The sequence below is a fragment of the Aphelocoma coerulescens genome, chromosome 10 (genome assembly GCF_041296385.1).
Source record: "Aphelocoma coerulescens isolate FSJ_1873_10779 chromosome 10, UR_Acoe_1.0, whole genome shotgun sequence".
In the NCBI taxonomy this organism is placed as follows: domain Eukaryota; kingdom Metazoa; phylum Chordata; class Aves; order Passeriformes; family Corvidae; genus Aphelocoma; species Aphelocoma coerulescens.
In genome coordinates, this window is record NC_091024.1 from 21,233,615 (window position 1) to 21,251,147 (window position 17,533).

General features: G+C 55.8%; 1 protein-coding gene and 2 non-coding genes across 4 annotated transcripts; 1 reads left to right on the forward strand and 2 right to left on the reverse strand.

Annotated features, from left to right (window-relative positions):
- Positions 1–252: 252 nt before the first annotated feature.
- LOC138116539 (sodium/nucleoside cotransporter 1-like) lies at positions 253–10,369 on the reverse strand. 2 transcript variants are annotated; one of them, XM_069025955.1, is made up of 20 exons: positions 10,327–10,369; positions 9,322–9,444; positions 8,617–8,746; positions 8,418–8,512; positions 7,985–8,076; positions 7,404–7,593; positions 6,906–7,047; positions 6,021–6,134; positions 5,576–5,653; positions 5,164–5,244; positions 4,743–4,823; positions 4,478–4,603; positions 3,147–3,277; positions 2,770–2,938; positions 2,377–2,574; positions 1,829–1,910; positions 1,224–1,322; positions 668–779; positions 449–574; positions 253–360 (listed from the first exon to the last, which is right to left on the reverse strand). In XM_069025955.1, the coding sequence occupies exons 3-19, from the start codon at positions 8,683–8,685 to the stop codon at positions 451–453; spliced, it is 1,983 nt and encodes a 660-aa protein (XP_068882056.1). In that variant the 5' UTR covers positions 8,686–8,746; positions 9,322–9,444; positions 10,327–10,369; the 3' UTR covers positions 253–360; positions 449–450. The 2 variants fall into 2 exon arrangements, with proteins under 2 accessions (XP_068882056.1, XP_068882055.1); XM_069025954.1 differs by having other exon boundaries at positions 253–574.
- A 795-nt stretch (positions 10,370–11,164) lies between these two features.
- On the forward strand, positions 11,165–11,236 carry TRNAH-GUG (transfer RNA histidin (anticodon GUG)). Its single transcript has one exon. It is a non-coding gene; the product is annotated as a tRNA-His (tRNA).
- Positions 11,237–12,207: 971 nt separating this feature from the next.
- On the reverse strand, positions 12,208–12,279 carry TRNAH-GUG (transfer RNA histidin (anticodon GUG)). Its single transcript has one exon. It is a non-coding gene; the product is annotated as a tRNA-His (tRNA).
- Positions 12,280–17,533: the final 5,254 nt, after the last annotated feature.

The window sequence follows — 17,533 nt, forward strand, 5'->3', positions numbered from 1 at the left end:
TCTGGGAAAGGTGCACCCAAGTACAGTGGGATGGGTTGGCTTTGTGTTTGGGGGAAGGAAACATCTTCAAGCACTGGCTTTACCCCATCCATGCCCCGTGGGGAAAAAGATGGTGGCTGGGCCCAGAGCCTAAGGCTGGCAGCAGACAGGGGCTCAGCTTGCGAGGTCTGCATCGGGCATGGGATGCAGCCACAGCAAAGGACCTTGTGCTGTGTGGGACAGCCACAGTCAGGGGCCAGAAGGGGTCCGAGGGCAAGCACACAAGGGTTGCCATAATTTATTTGGGAGCTGCTCCCTTGTGTCCACAGGGCCAGCACCTAAGGGTGCAGGCTGCAAGGTGCACACAGCTGTCCGTCAGCACTGGAGTAGAGAAGACCAAATGCTCAGGTTTCTTTGGGGTTTTTTCTACCTTTGGGGATAGGCCTTGCAGGTCCTGGTGTTCCCCCACCTCTAGGTTGTCCATGCACAGGACGTGTGGTTGTAGTGCCCGCAGCACTCTGTGAGCCAAAGAACGCTCTCTGCCTGCTCAGCCCAGGATCCAGTGAAGGAGAGTGTCCCATTCTGGAACACCGAGCTGGAAGGAGAGACACAGGGTCAGGACAAGCTGCTGCCCCACCACCTGGGTCCTTGAGCAGGACCAGATGGCTCTGGGGCCCTTCACACCCACCTGGCAGAGAGCTGCTTACAGCAGGTGTACATGGTGTAGCTGGTCGAGCTGAAGTTGGTGGTGCTGAAGAACATTGCGCAGTCACCCACCTCTGTTGGCACATGGAGGAGACCTGGGGGACAAGGTCTTCTACTGGGACTTAAGCGTGACCATGGATCCAAATCCCACGCCCCAAGCAAGCTGTGAGTCCTGTACCCCCATGCCTGCTCACAAATCCCACACCCTGACTATACCTGCGTGCAAATCCTGTACCTGGGGCTGTGCAGGTCCCATGGGCCATCCCACATCACCCCCCCAAGACTTCAGGGAGCTCCTTGAAATACTTCAAAAGTTGCCCTTGAAATGTTCCAGCCCAGAGGAGGATGAGGGGCCTCAGAAGAGCTGTTGGGCTTGGGCAGCCCTTGGCAGAGCCATGAGGGGAGAGCAGGGTTTGGAGGCTCTGGCAGAGCCTTGGGGGGACAGGCCATCCACCTCCATCCCTGAACCCTGCACTTATGGGGTCTTCAGCCCTGTGCCTGGATCTCTCTGGCCCCACTGGCAGTGGGCAGAGACCTACCTGCCAGGCAGGCATTGAGCATGGAGACGCAGATGCCAGTGAGCAGGGCCCGCAGCACCACGGAGGCAAGGTCACCCTTGCGCTGGGGCACCATGGAGGCTGTGGGGGCAAAACACACAGTGGGGTGAGTCAGACCCTTGCTCTGGCTTTACACTGGGCTGGGGACAGATGGGGACATGTCCTCAGTCCCAAGATGGCTCTGCCACATAGTGCCCTGCCCAGCCCAATTCCTGCTGTCTAGAGGACGTGGTGATCCCAGCTAACACCCAGTGCATTATCTGCCCATCCTGGCAGAGCACTGTGCCCACCCTGCACCTGTGGGTGATCCACCAGAGCCCTGAGCACTCCCAGCACTGGAGTCTTTCTGCTCTTTGCCCTGTGGCTGGGTGACACCCAGGCTTGGGGTAACATGCATGTGCTCTTGCACGTGGGTACAGAGCAAAATCATCCCAGTTACCTCATGCAAATCCTGTTTCTTATCTGGCAGACACCAAACATGGAGGCTTGAGGGCAGCAAATTCCTCCTGCCTCAGCTGAGCTCTTGCTCCCTGGCCCAGGATCCCCCTCTCTTGTGCCCAGGCACCCAGGACATGGGTCACACTCACCCAGGCCTCCCAGAGTGATGCCAATGGAGCTAAAGTTGGCGAATCCACAGAGGGCAAAGGTGGCGATGCTCTCGGCTCGCTCCTGGAAGGCACAGCAGCAGGGGATGGTCACCTCTGCCCAAGAGCAACCCCAGAGCACCCAGAGCTGAGCACCACATTGGAGCTCCCAGATAGACATGATAGAGAGAAGTCCCCAACCCCTTCTCCTTCAGCTATTTTTGGGAGCAAGGGTGAACGGCTGGGGGGACAAGGGGCCCTGTAGCACCATGATCCATCCCATCAAGGAGCAGAATAAATGGGAAAGGGCTTCGCTGACTCCTTCCTCCCACACCCAGCCATTAGCAAACATCCAAGTCTAGCTGGCCATAGGTGCCCCTCCACTCCCAGCACCATCAGCCTGATTCAATGATCTTAGAGGACTTTTCCAAACTAAATGGTTCTATGATCCTCTGCCTGCCCACCCCCCATCTGCCTAGCCAGGTCCCATGCCCCATTCCAGCTGGCTCCATCCCTGCCCTGTGCCTGGCAGGGTGGGAGGTGTCCCTCACAGATATCCACTGCTTCCGGTTCCCATCCCACTCCTCCAGGCCCATCAGACGGTTCTTCTTGTACGTGGCCAGCTGCTGGTATGCCACAAACTCATTCAGGAAGATCTTGATCCCCAGGAGCTCAGCCACCAGCGGTGAGTCTGCCCAGTCTGCCCCCATGAGAAAGGCCACAGGCATGAGGATGTAGGAGCAGATCACCTGGGAAAAGCATCCCAGAAGGGGATGACTCAGAGCTGACCTTCTGCACAGCCCCCAGATTGGACATCCGCTGCCAGCACTTGCCAAAAACCCAGCAAGGGTCTCAGCAGCCCACTGAGGCAGCAGGCAAAGGTGGGGGTGGGTGGGGGATGCAGGATCTGGCAGCCCAGACCATGGGTCTGCTCCTGGGGATACCTGGAAGGTAAGACCTTCAATGTCTACCATCTCCCCTAACCAGCGGAGGGTGGCGTTGATAAACTCCAGCACGGCCAAGAAGGCGATGAGGTTGGCCGCAATGTTGGCCACGAGACCCACGGAGGCGGCAGCCCCATTGCTAGCAGCTTCCAGGATGTTCTGCTCTTCCCTGCATGGAAAAAGACCCCAATGTACTCATCTGGCTGGGCATCCCCCATGCCAGGTCAGCGCTCGCTCCATGGATGTGTGCACACAACAGGCTCTCCCAGCCTTGGGCCACCTGCAGCGTCCACTTGTGCCCCAAAGTGCCCCCATGGCTTCCCTGCACTGGAAGGACACATGCAGCCCCACTCCACTGCCCCTCTCCTCACACTCACCCACTGGAGAGGCGGATGCTTGCTTTGCCCTTGAACTTGGACTCCTCCACTTCAGGGTAGACGAGTTTGGCCATGGCGAGGGCGCAGGGCGCAGCCATCACAGAAGCTGCGATCAGGGACGCTGCATCGATCTGCAGCGTGCAGACCAGGGGCATAGGCACCTCTGCACAAGGCTGCACCCCGTGACCTGCCACCCCAGGGCATCCCAGTATGTGGCTGAGGGCATCCCAGCACGTGCCTGGTGTCAGCCAGTGACACTCAGAGCAGTTCAGGGCTCTCCACTTGCTCAGGGTGGGAAAATTGGCTGGTTTTCCCAGCTAAGCAGCCATGCACATGGGGCAGCTCGCCTGCATGGAAGCATTGCTGGAGCTGCAGTGATTGTACCCTTGGTGATGTTAATCCCTCCTGCTGTTTGATTTAATCATAATGGTTCTTGCCCCTTCCTTGTCCCTTTTTACTGGTATCAGAGCAATAGGTTGTGTAACACTTCGAACTTCTACCTGCTGACAAAGGGCCAAGCTCCCAGCCTCACCCCTCCCCTGGCAATGTCTCATTTCTCTGACCTTCCACCCTTGGTTCCCCATTTAAGGACACTAATTAATGTTTAAATAGCAGGAGCTCAGGCAGCAGGTTAAGGGGAAGGTTTATTCAGAGCACTGATGAACTGGAGAGGCATCAGTGCTCTGGACCCTGGGGGGTTGGGGCCAGGAGTGCCCAGGGGATGCTGGAGGAGCAGGGATTGTTCAGTTGGGCAAAAAGAGGGGGGTGGGTATTGCTGGTTCTGTGTAAAAAGGGGTTGGAGGGAAGACACTGCTCAGTGATACTTAGTGAAAAGGTGAGAATCACAGGCACAGTTTGAGTTGGATATAAGGAAAATTTGCTTCTTGTGACTGAGGCACCTGTGGGGGAAACCAGAGAGGCTGGGAGAGATCTCCATCCATGGGATGCTCACCACCAACCTGGACAAGGCCCCAGGCATCCCCTCAGTTGCCATGATCTCAGTTGGCAGGAGGCCAGACCAGAGACCTTCCCAGAGGGTCTTTCCAGGCTATATTATCCCATGATTCTGTGCAGGGACACACGGTAGGGGTCCCATAGCACTGCCTTCTACCTGACAGGGCTCTGGGGTTCTGGCCAGGACAGCAAAGGTGAGGCTGGATGGGGTGTCTTTGGGACAAGATGAGTCTAGACATCCTGCTCTCATCCTGCTTATGGAAGGGGATCATGGGGCACCTGCTGGGGGTCTTCTCTCATCCTCAAGTCCGGGGCAGTTCTTGCATGTCAGGACCCCGTAGCAGGGAGCATGTGAATCCAACTGCTCGTGCACTCACCCCAAAGGATATGTAGGCACCCATCACACTGCCTGCGATGGTGGAAAAGCCACCAGTCATCACAGCATGGATTTCTGACAGGGTCATGTCTGTGAGGTATGGGCGGATGAGCAGCGGGGCTTCGGTCTGTGGAAGAGAAAACCCTCCTGTCCTTGGGATGAGGCCACACAGGGACACAGATTTCATAGGGACGGAGAAGATCCTTTCTCCAGGGCAGTCTCAGCTGCAAGCACTGAGGAGCTGGATCTGCTGCCCAGGACCTTACCTGTCCCACGAAAATGTTCCCTGCCACACTGAGAGTCTCGGTGGGAGTGGTGCCCATTGAGACTTGAAGCAGCCAGGAGATCTGGGGAAAGACATGGGCACTGTGTTGACAGAGGCTCCTGGCACCCTGCCACCATACCCATGAAGCCAGGCACTGTTTGGCCCCTGCACGGAGGCGATCCTGGGAAGCACCCCCAGACCTGGTAGAAACGTCAGCTCTAGGGTTCAGGTTTTTCGGCTTTCTGAGAAGGACACGCTAGGAAGAGGGGGTTTGTGCCTATTCTTTTAAGCAGGACAAATCGCCCCAAATTAGTACCATGACAATTTTCCTGGGACATCTCTCAGCTGACCGTAGTAGACAGAGAACCCAACAGGTTCCTCTCCTTTCCACTGCCATCTCAGATCTAGGAGTGAGGCCCTACCTTGAGAATAAGCCACTGCATGACACCGAGGTAGTAGAGGATGGACATCACACAACTGAAGAAAACAATGATGGGCAGGGCCTGCAGGCAAGGCACAGGGTTAAAGGAGAGCTGAGCCACACATCCCGGCACCCATGGGCACCAGGCTGGGCATGATGTGGTACTGCACAGCCAGCCCACACTACTGGGTGCCACAATGCCCAGCTGGGCTGGCAGTAGGGACAGGGACCAGTGAAAATCCTCCATGGCACTGAGGAAGTCCACAGGTGGATACACAGCTGAGGAAGATCCGTCTCTGAGATGCTTGAGCTCTACTGCAGCAGATCTGGCTGCATTTAGCTCTCCGCTCTCCAGGACCCAGCAAAGAGCCAGACCAGAAGAAAACCTCCCCATGCCCCATTCCCTGGCTGACCTGGAAGGCAAAGACGTCTTCAATCAGTGTGTTCCCAAAGACAAAGCTGGAGCCAGCTGTGGTGTAGCCCAGGAAGTACTGCAAGGGAAGAAGTTACACAGTAGGACAGAGATCTCCATCAGGTCCTTCCCTGATATCTCATTCTGCCTAGTGAGGGGCTGTGCCCCCAGTCCCACACCTCCCTTCACTGCGCACTGGAGAATGACTCTCTGAGACCTCAGATGGGGATACTGTTGGGCTTTCCCAAAGCCACAGCCTGCAAGTGAGAGCACACCGAGGGCTCTGGGCTGCTGCAGAAAACCAGGGAAGAGTTGGCTTCCCTCCAGTCCTGAACAAAAGTGTCTGTGAGCATGCAATCCCTGCCATGTCCCCTCCCCATGCCACACTCAGCTTTTCCTGTTAATCGCAGGGTGCAAGCACAGGATGGGATCAGTAGATGCAGTACCTGGATCTGGTCTCCCAGCCATTGGAAAGCTTGAGTGCCGGGAGTCGTTCGGATGATGAATAGTCCAAGTAAGAACTCTAAACCAAGACCCCAGAAAACGGCTCTCCAGGACACCTGGGGACAAAAAGCAGAACAGGAGCTGAAATGTTGTCAAAGCCTACAGGCTTCCCCCTCTGGTTTCCAGCTGCTGCAACAGCAGCACATGGCAAACACCACACAGTGCCCTGGGTGAAGGTCATGGGGAGACTGATACAGTGTCACAGAAACCGGCAAACGTGGGTTGGTGACAGAGCCAGAAATGAGTTGGTGGGACTCTGGAACTGGCTGGAACATAACCTTCTAGGCTGACCCAGGAGACAAGCACAAAGACTTTATGATGACTGGTAGCACAGGCCTGCTAGACTGAAACTGGCTGTTCAATAACCCTTTGGAGGAGCAGGATGAAGGGACTGCCCAAAGCATTGCAGCAGTTTGGGCTGGAAGCCACTGGGACTTCAATCATTTCTGACCATTTCAGGCACCCAAGGCACCTGAAACTCAGGCCCACCCTCCACCCACAGCACCTGAAGCTCAGGTGTGGGTCTGGTGCTGGGTTTCTAGGTCTGACCCACCATGAGGGACATGGCAGAAAACAGGGCAGAGGCAAGGTAGGGGAGCCCTGGGTTGGGAAGGAGAGCAATGCAAAGAAGAGCAGTGAGGTGGCTTTGGGGTCCACCCACCCAACCAGTTCAGCTCCCCAGGCTGTGCCCAGCTCAGCTCAGCTCTGCTGGGCTTCTGCTTCCTCTAGAGAAGGGGATGCCGGGGGAATGAAGTGCTTGTTCTCCAGTGCTGGGTGGCCACCTCCTGCAAGGGGACCGATGGCCAAGTCACACCTGAAACACGTACCGCACTGTGGTGCTTGGAGCAGGCAAACAGGAACAGCACCAAAAAGCAGAAGCCACCTAATGAGATGAGCTGCTCTGGGTTTCTGCCAGGGTCCAAAGCCAGCCACACAATCAGGCCTGCCAGGAGGGCCGCCCACAGGAGCCTGCAGAGGAAACCCCAGACTGTCAGCAAGACCGTGTCCCCATGGGGAGAGCAGCTCACAAAGGGCAGGAGCTGATTGTGATGGAATTGCCACTGTAAGGTCCATGTACCTGAAGAAACCTGGGGCTCAGGCACAAGCGAGGGGTGTGAACAGCCATCACACTACTGAGGCAGAGCAGCAAGACATCTCTGCCATGGCTTTTAAGTGGTTCCCAGGCTGGGCCATACTCGCCATTTGTGAGGTGCCAGCATGGCACTAGAGCACATGCCTGATGCCATCGGCTGTGGTTGTGCTGGCAAGGGCCATGGGAGGGGACCCAGCTGCTGGGAGGGATCTGGCCCTGCCTTCTGACTCACCATTTCAGCCACTGCCAGGACTTTTGGAAGCACTTCCCGATGGGGTGGAGGAGCAGCAGAACCTTTGCCCCACAGTGCTTCTTGAAGATGTCCCAGCAGATGAAGAAGACAACCACAGCAGTCATGACCACCAAGGCAAGGGCTCGCTGGAAGTTGAGGTAACAGGCCGCAATGAAGTAGCACAGGTAGGCTGGAGAAGGCACATTGGGGGTCAGAAACATCAGGGCTGTAGGATCATGGGTTCATAACTAACTGGGGCCAACCACGAGGTTCATTTCCTCCAAATGTCCTTCCCTGACCACCCTTGAGGATCCCATCTTTGCATGAGGAGACCTTAAGAGCACCACCCCAGCAGGGAGCAGAAGGGGCACAGAAAACCCTTTGGGCAGGTAGAGAAAGGCCAGGGGGACAGTGAGGAGAAGACAGAACTGGACAGGAGTGATGGGGTGAGGTGGGGGCAGTGAGGCTGCTGGGAGTGGATACAACCTGCACACACATGACCACATTCAATACATGGAGTCTGGAGGCGCAGCCAGCCAAAGGGGTGGGGATGTGGAGTCTCAGTGCTGGGAAGTCCTCACCTACTCCAAGGAGCCCCAGGACAACTCTTCTCAACATCTTGGCATGAGCCTTGCAGAAATGTTTTGCCTTGGATGCTGGCTGCAGGGCCTTCCTGGGGAGAATCACATGCCAGAGACATGAGAGACACAGAAGATGGATGTGGAAGATCAGCCCAAGCCAAGCCAAACCACCCCAACTGCAGCCGGCAGTTGACCATGGCTCCCACCGGGCACTTCCAGCAGCAGGAGGTGGTACAGTTGGGCCATAGTGACAAACCCCAGCACCCCCATCATCACCTGCTATGGGGACAGAGACCCGCCACTGGCACCCTACAAGGCCACATGGAGCCATCAGACATTGTCCCGTCCCTCCATGTGCTCAATACCACCCTACTCTACTCCCAAATCAGGTTTGTCTCTGGCAGAGCTCACACATCTCTGCAGATTATCCCACCTGCAGTAGGAGGAGAACCTCCCTTTCCCTTCTCTTCTCTCCTCCTGGCTCTCACTGCATGGACCACCACAATCCTCATAGTGTCTCTTCTCTCCCTGGAAAACATCATTAACTGGAGCACCCTGTGCTGGGAAGGGAAGGGAAGGGAAGGGAAGGGAAGGGAAGGGAAGGGAAGGGAAGGGAAGGGAAGGGAACTTACTTCTAAGCTGAAAGCTGGGTTATCTGTCCCCTTCTCAAGGCTGGCCAGGGTTATCTGATTTCCTTCCATCTCCAGAAGTTCCTTTGCTTCAGTGCATTAGGGAAACAGCACTGGGAGGGCCCAGTGCTGGCTAGGGAGAGAAATATGGGATCACCTCAGGGAAGCTCAAATGTCCCACTCTGCTTTTGAGTTTTGGGTGTCTGAGAGGAGAACGCCCCTTGCAGTCAGTATTCAGAGCAGGTCCTGCCCCAGCGCATCAAGGGACCATCCTATGGGGTCCTCAGGCGATGGTGCTGGTGTGCTGAATTCCTTGTAACTTTGGAGAGGTCTTTACTCTTATGTGCTTCTAAGGAATTATAGGAGAGGACTGTATGCAGCAGGGAGCGCTGGTACTCCTCATCCAAGTTGGTGACAGTGTCCACCAGCCTCTGTGAGCCCCTTTGCAAGATGGATTTTTCAAAAAGTATCCTTCCTCATCGAAAGGTCTTGGTGCAACCAAGTAAGAGGAAGAAGGTCCTTTCATGCTGATAGTTAACACAGTGAAGGAATGAGGGGTAGGAATGAGTGGTAGTTTGCATAGGGACTGGTCCTAAAGGAGAATCATACAGGGAGAACTGGTCCAGCAAACCCAGAAGAACCAGTGTTGTGCCAGGGCAGGAACCCTTGGAGCATCATCCCATTTGGACACCCTCCCGGTTCCTCTACCTGGAGAAGGATGAGGGAAGAGCAGAGACTTGCAGGCAAGGCAGTGATTGACTGCAGAAGCACTTCTGTGTGGGGACAGGGGCAGTAAGAGGTTGTCTTTGCTTTGAGGAGAGTTGTAGAGGTCTGTGTGGAGAAGGAGGAGATTACAGGGTCATCATCGCCAGTTTCTCACAGTGTCCACTGAAGGGAAAGACTCAGCCCCAAATGAAAGAGGTGAAAGTGGGGAGTTTTGGAGAACATCCCCCTCGTCATGGGACCTCATGGCAGCTGAAGGTGGTGTGGCCAGGACTCCACAGGCTGACAGAGCCACCATGAGGAGCCACTGGGGCGTGCTGGCGCCCATGTGTCCTTGGGTTCATGGCTCCTCAGCAGCAGGGCAGGACCCAGGCCCATGGTGGGAACCCAGGACCTCACACTCCCCTCAGGGGCCTCCAACATCGCTGGTGCTCCTGGTGCTCAGGGATGTCTCCCCAGGACTCTGGCAGAGATCAGGAGGGCCCCCTCCCCAAGTCCACCACCACTTCAAGGACACTCCCCAGGACCCATCTGTTCTCAGTGACCTCTCCGGGACCTCACGGAGTTCCAGGACCACCCTGGGTTCCTGGCTGTGACCCAGTCCCAAGCTCGGTGCCTCCCAGGACCCCCGGCTGATGCCACCTCGTCGTCCCCGCGCCAGCCCCAAAACCTCTTGTTTTGGTGCAGACTCATTGGCTGCCGTCCCCTCAGGGGCGGGACCACTTGGACAGGCAGATAATGAGGGAGGGAGGGCGCGGAGGGCTGCCCCCACTGCCCCCCGTGTACCGGCGCCCCGCGCACTCCTGTCCCGTGTCCCCCGCAGCCCCTGGAGCACCGTGGCCACGGGACCCTCTGCCCTGTGTCCCTGCACCCCACGCCCTCACACTCCCGGTGGCCTCATCCCCCGCGTCCTCACACCCCCGGTAGCCTCGTGCCTTCCCTGTCCCCACGGCTCCCCCGCCCTGGCACCCGCCGTCCCCCCGCACTCACCCGCCAGCCCCGCCAGCCCCGCAGCTCCCGGTCCAATGCCTCGGTTACCCATTAACAGCTCGGTCCAAAGAGCTGGGCTGGGCACTGCGGCGCCGGGGCCGCCCCGGCTCCTCCCGGGGCGCTCTGGAAGGCGTGCGGGGGAGCCCAGCGGCGTGGCCGCGCCGGGCACCGTGCCACCCAAGGAAAGGTCAGCTGGGAGACTTTCCCCCCAGGCAAAATGAGCCTTGAGGAGAGATACTGAAGGTAGAAACCGAACTTTTACGCCACCCCAGGAAATGTTTCCCAAAGAAATCCGGGGTGCGGGACACGTGGCCTCCAAAGCTTCAGTGGCGTGAAGTCACATCACCTGGTCCCTGAGAAGGACGGGGTGGAAGCCAACAAAAAATGTCCCCCCTTGCACCGTGCGCTCGAAACCACCTTCTCACGCGGGATGGTGGGAATCGCATCCCCAGATTTGTGCACCCCACTGGTACCTCCCGCTCTCTATTTGCACAGGGAGCGGTGTAGTGATGTGGCTCCGGGTGTGCCAAACCGGGGCTGGCAGGAATCAGTTCAGACATGGGTGATTAATGACACCACCGGGCACTCAGGGCACCCACGTGCCACGCGCTGCCCGTAAACAAACGCTCTGCGAGCCACTTCCGCGCCTTCTCCCTGTGGATTTCGGCCAATCCCGCCGCTAAAGCTGCCCAGGGTTGGGGAGGGCGAGGGCGCGATGGCACAGATCGGTGCGTGGGTGACAAAGAAGGAGCCCGGAGAGGCTGGGCCCCGCCGCGCGTCAGCAGCGCAGCACCAAGAGCCGCCGCGCCGCCCCGCCCGCCCAGAGCCCCGGTAGCGCGCCGTGATCGTATAGTGGTTAGTACTCTGCGTTGTGGCCGCAGCAACCTCGGTTCGAATCCGAGTCACGGCATCGCCCGGCGGTACCACGGCACACGGGCTCTGCTTTTGCCGGGGCTGTTGCTGCTTTGGTTTATTTTATAATTTAATATCGTTGTTCTCTCTTAGGACTTTGAACTTATTTTAATTATTTTTCATTTATTTTATTTTTTTACTTAGTTACTTTATGTTCATTTATTTAATTTTTTCTGTTTAATATAACTTAAAATTTTCAGTTTAGTTTTTTATTTTTACTTTATGTTTTGTTCTTATCCTTAATACTATTTTCTTTATTCTATTTTTAAATTTTATTCATTTATTTACCTTTATGTCATCGAATGTTACTTTTAGTTTAGTTTTTTCCTATTATATTTTATTTTTATATTTAATTTTATTTTAATAGTTCATTTAATTTTTTTTTTCAATTTAATTATTTATTTTATTTACTTTTATTTTGCCTAGTGTAATTATATATTTTTTATTATATTTTATTTTTAATTTTATTTTAATAGTTCATTTTATATTATTTTTCAATTTAATTATTTACTTTATTTTATTAACTTTTATTTTACCTAGTCTAATTTTATATTTTCTATTATATTTTATTTTTATATTTTATTTTTGCTTAATTTTAAATTCTATTTTTATTCCAATTTTACTCTTACTTTGTACCTCATTCTCTCCTCTCGTCTCCTCTCCTCTTATTTTAAAAATACTACTTTAAGATTTAATTTTATGATTTTGTTTATTATTTCTACTTTTATGTTATTTTCTTCATCTTACGTTGTTTTATTGTTCTCTGTCCCTCCACTCCTTCTCTCTCGGCGCCCGCGGACTCCCCCCCCCCGCCCGGCCCGGCCCCCGAGCCCCGCCGGCAACCGGCAAAAAAAAAAAGAAAGAAAAATGAAGAAAAATGAAACATCGGCGCGACCAAAAACCGGCCGGGGCGGTGGGCGAGCGAAAACGGCAAAAGCAGAGCCCGTGTGCCGTGGTACCGCCGGGCGATGCCGTGACTCGGATTCGAACCGAGGTTGCTGCGGCCACAACGCAGAGTACTAACCACTATACGATCACGGCGCGCTACCGGGGCTCTGGGCGGGCGGGGCGGCGCGGCGGCTCTTGGTGCTGCGCTGCTGACGCGCGGCGGGGCCGGCCCCGCTCCGCGCCCCCTGCTCCGCCCGTGCCCCCTGCTCCGCCCCCGCTCCGCGCCCCCTGCTCCGCCCGCGCCCCCTGCTCCGCCCGCGCCCCCCGCTCCGCCCCGCGCCCCCCGCTCCGCCCCCGCTCCGCGCCCCTCGCTCCGCCCCGCGCCCTCCGCTCCGCCCCCGCTCCGCGCCCCCCGCTCCGCTCCGCGCCCCTCGCTCCGCCCCCGCTCCGCGCCCCCTGCTCTGCCCGCGCCCCTCGCTCCGCCCCCGCGGGCGTTCCCGACGCGGCTCCGTCCCTTGTTCCCCGCGCGCAGCCGGGCCCTGGTGATGGGCCCCGGGCCGGGACCCCCTCTCTGCGTGGTCCCGGTGCTCTCACGGCGCTCCCCCTCCCCTGGCCCCAGCCCCGAGTCTCGCCCCGTGTCTGAGCCCAGCTGCGGCGTTCACCCCTTCACCCTCTGCCCTGGGCCCAGCGCCCTGCTCTGACCCTGATCCTGACCCCTCCCTTCATCCCAGCCCTGTGTATCCCAGGGCAACCCCGTTCCCCAGCTGTAACCTCACCTCTCGGTCCCCTTCGTGTTTCTCAGAGAGTAAAATTTCTCCCAGCCGCAGGACTAATGAGCGACTGGGCACAGAGGTATGGAAGAGTGGGACTAAGGATTTTATGCCCCTGAAACAGTACCAGGGATCAGTCTGTGCCAGACTCCTTGTTTCTCCTGCTGAAGCACATATCAATAGCTAATGACTGCTCTCACCACTGCTGCTGCTTTCCTGCTCCCAGTATTAAAGGTCCTTTCATTTTCACAGATATGCAAAGAATTCCAAGCACCTGGGATCAAAAAGATTTTTTGACATAAAATATTTTAGAGTCATCGCAGTATGACTCATTCTCTCAGAAGAGCTGGTCACAAAAACATCATCTCCTTCGCATGGGATGAGCTCATCGCTTGTCATACACACACACTTCCCATGGGAGGGGGCGCAGGGAGAGGCAGGGGTCCCCTACAACTGTGCTGGGCATGTCCCTGCACCCCATCCATCCTGGTGTATTTGCTGCAGCTGGCAAGTCCTAAATCTAAATCAGTCTTCCTGAGGCTTGGGAGAAACCAGAGAAATGCCCTGTGCACCTTGATTACTCTGTGAAGTAATTGCTCCAGGCACCCTGAGCTCATCTTGCTCATAACCAGCCCAAAAGAGCGAGCTCATAGTGGTGGAGTAAGACAGAATGGTTTTTTGTGTCCTCCATTTGTCTATGCCCACCTTGTCCTGTCCCCAGCAGTTTGCTGCTGTGCACCGGTGGTCCTTCAGCAATGGTGGGAGCCTTTGCAGTGGGAGATGCTCTCCCACATCAAACTGGCTGACCAGCAGATGGTGAAGGGGGTCTCTTTGGTGGTATTTGAATGACCTGAGTTGTTGGGGTCTCCTCCCCCCTCTCTGTAGCCCTGGGAGCCCTGAGGGCACAGACACACCGCGTTTCCCTGCCCCTGCTCAGCCTCGTTCCCCATGGGTTGGATTGTGTTCCCCTGCGCGGGAAAAGGAGCTCGGGTGCTGACTGTAACAGTCCCTCGGCAGAGCCCGGCCATGCGGCTGGGGAAATAAACATCTCTGAAACATCTAGCAAGAATCCGTCCGTATAGATTTCTTTTCCATGGGACTCCTGGTTTGATATAGGCATGTTACAGTATCCCCACTGTAACATATGGTAGAGAATTGAGGGCAGAACGATCCCCGATCCCTAAGCGACTGATTCGTGTGAGTAAACCCTGGAAACTTTGGATTCCTCTTCTTGGTTTTGTTTCGCTATTCCATATCTGGACTATGGAAGAATCGTGGGAAATGGGGCTCTCCGAGCCACAGAAAAAAATGTATCTAGAAGTAAAAGGAATTATTGAACAACAAAACAAAAAAGTATTGGAACCGGGAGATCTTGAACACTTTTTTATCTGGCTTTTCAAAGGGTTCCCCTGTATTTCTCGAGACTTACTTTTTGATATCAAACCTCCTGGATCTTGTCATGAGTGTTTCTGGAAGGAGATCTGCGATAAGCTAAGGGATGGACTAGCGATAGAAGCTCTCCGTGGATCCCTTATAATCAGCGAAGCTCTTGAGGAGCATTTGTATGGTCCCATTACCCCTAAAGCAGAAGATCATACTTCTCCCGTGGCCGAGACCACGTGGCAGCCATCCCGGGAGTGTATGACTGCAGCCATGCCGGCGGAGGTGCCTGTGCTGGATGTGCCCGGCCCCCTCAGGAGCGCGCGCCTTACTGCGGACCCCATCCCTGTCTCGGGGTCCCCGGCCACGCGGCCGCGAGTGAGGGAGCGATGCCGCAGGCGCTGCAGGTGCCGTGGGCCACGAGCAGCCAGGAACCGGAGGTCAGCGTGGAAGCCCGCTCTGTGCATACGGCTCAGAGAGCCCTGTGGAGGGAGAAGCGGCGGTTTCCACAGCGACACGAGAAGCCGCGCAGCGCCGAGCCGGAACGGGGCCGCTCTCGAAGCAGCGTGGAGTCTGCGGAGCGGAACCACTCGCAGGGCACGGAGCCAGCGGCGATGGCAGCGCGGGGCCGCGCAGAGCCCAGACATGCGCTGGAGCGGGGCCGCGCAGAGCCCAGACACGCACCGGAGCGGGGCCGTGCAGAGCCCAGACATGCGCCGGAGCGGGGCCGTGCAGAGCCCAGAGACGCGCCGGAGCGGGGCCGTGCAGAGCCCAGACACGCGCCGGAGCGGGGCCGTGCAGAGAGCGCAGAGCAGCCGCAATGCGGGGGCCTGACCGAGACGTCGGAGTCGGCGAGGCGGCGGCCACGCGGGACCGGCACCCACGACAGACACGCAAGCACGTGATAGGAGACGTTCTAGCAACGAAAGTCACAGGAACTGTGAAATGGTACAATGTAAAAAACAACTATGGATTTATAACACGAGATGATACAGGGGAAGATTTATTCATCCATAGAACTGCCATTAAAAGGAATAACCCTAAAAATTACCTGCAAAGTGTAGGAGATGGGGAAGTTGTACAATTTGATATAGTACTAGGAAAGAAGGGTTTACAAGCAGCGAATGTTACTGGGCCTGGAGGTATTCCCGTCAAAGGCAGCCGTTATGCACAAAATTATAAACAATATCCATTCCAGCAATTTCCCTACCCACAGCCTAATTTCCCCTTTTATCCTATACCCAATATGAACCCTTTCCTAAGTTTACCCTGTCCCCAGTTTATTCCTAATCCGTTTTTCACCCCATGGCTTCCTTATACAATTCCATTTCCCTACAATTCCTCTCCGATGCCGATGGGGGGATGAAAAGGGGGAGGGAAGAGATTGAACCCTCTCCTGCCTCAGTTTCCCCACAGGCATGTCCAGAGAGTTCTGTCTCCCTTCTGTCAGCCCTGAGATGTTCCACAGAATCTGTTTGGACATTTAAAGACTCAGGAGGGTGGCTTGTTTTGTTTTGAAACAGTTCTTGTTATGGTTATCCAGTTGTCTTCATTCTCCTTTTATTAAAATAAAACGGGTGAAATGTCGGGGTCCCTCCCCTGCCATGTAGCCCTGGGAGCCCTGAGGGGAGGCACGGGGTTTCCCTGCCCCTGGTCAGCCTCGTTCCCCATGGGTTGGTTTGTGTTCCCCTGCGCGGGCAAAAGGAGCTCGGGTCCTGACTGTAGCAGTTTCCTCGGCAGAGCCCGGCCATGCGGCTGGGGAAATAAACATCTCTGAAACATCTAGCAAGAATCCGTCCGTATATATTTCTTTTCCACGGGACTCCTGGTTTGATATAGGCGTGTTGCAGTATCCCCACTGTAACACTGGGTGTCCATGTGCTACTGTCCTGCCAGTGTCACCTTTCTCCCTCTCTTGCCCACGCACCAAGATCCCAGTCCATGCCTCTTATGGGACTGCAGGGATACTGCTTTTGTTCACCTGTGTCCAACCCTATCACCATCTGTGTCCTTATGCTGGAACAAAATGGATACAGCGACACTGGAAGGAGATACGTGGTTCTCCTCCCATGCCCAAGGAGTTTGACACCATCATCATCCTCCTGACTGCACCAAGGAGACAAATCCAGCCACCAGACACCTGCAGGACAGGTGTAGCTGAGTCGTAGAGGTGGGATCACTGCAAGCTCTGAATCCCAGGGCATGAGTTTGTGAAGGGAAAAGGTCCTTGTGCTGCCCTGTGCCTGGTCTCTTCTGCCTCCCTCCCCACTGGCACAATGCCATGAGCTGGACCATGTCACTGGTGAAGGGATAAGCCCAGCTCCATGTTGGCCTGGACAGGTGCTGTGTTGAGTCAGGACAGTGTGGTGGGACCCATGGGAGATGGTGGGACATGCTCTGGCAGGACATGCTGTCCGTGACTGGTGGGGACAGAGAACCTACAGTGACACACATGATGACCAGGGGATTCCTCCTCGGGGACTTGCATGGGCAGGCAGAGTGGGACCCCTGAGGCTGGTATCACCACGGCCTTTATCCCAACTCCTGGCCTGGCAGGATGCAGAGCTCATGTTTGGGCAGGTGGGAGGATGCTGGGCACTGGGCACAGTGGGCTCCTTGATGGCATGGAGGAGGTAGAAGGGCTCGTGCTTTGGATGCTTGGCAGATGTTTCTAGAATGTGGAAGTTGGCAGAATTACAATGACCTCAACTGCTGGAACAGGCATGGCTGAGATAACACTGCAGCAATACAGGGGAGTCGGCCTGGAAGTAAGCAGGGAGGTGCGAGAGGACACAGATAAGTTACCGGCTGTGGATGAGAAGGAGGGGGCAAGAAGCTGCTGCCACCCATCGCTGGTGGTGGCCTGTCCCAGCACAACTTTCTGCCATAGGCTGCCCTCCCCAACAGAACTGGGATGCGAGCACTCCTAAGGAAACCGTGCCAGGTTGTCAGCCTGTTTGCCATGTGCTTTTTTGTCCGGGTGGTTTGGACCTGCCAGGATGTACTTGCACAGCATGGAGGAAAAGAGACGAGCTTGTGGGAGCATTGAGGCACCCATCTGTCTACTGGGTAACCTGATCCCTTCAGGCTGCTCAGCACCGGGGCAGGATGGCTGCTCCAGGCAGGCTCCTCTGCTCTTCCCACCCTGCTCTGTCCCTCTGAGCCCTCTGATGCCTGTGGGTTGCATTCAGAGGGATTTTAAAGGTGCCTGGAATGTCAAAACACTGGTGCAGCCAGGCAGAGACTGCTGCTGCGCC

Bases quoted from the DNA above. Each gene is read 5' to 3' on its own strand.
- LOC138116539 (XM_069025955.1), bottom strand. From the start codon at position 8,685: ATGGAAGGAAATCAGATAACCCTGGCCAGCCTTGAGAAGGGGACAGAT. The intron at 8,513-8,616 runs GTAAGTTCCCTT...GATGTTTTCCAG, and splicing joins ACCCAGCTTTCAGCTTAGAA to GGAGAGAAGAGACACTATGA. The intron at 4,604-4,742 runs GTAAGGTCCTGG...TCTCTTCCACAG, and splicing joins GGAACATTTTCGTGGGACAG to ACCGAAGCCCCGCTGCTCAT.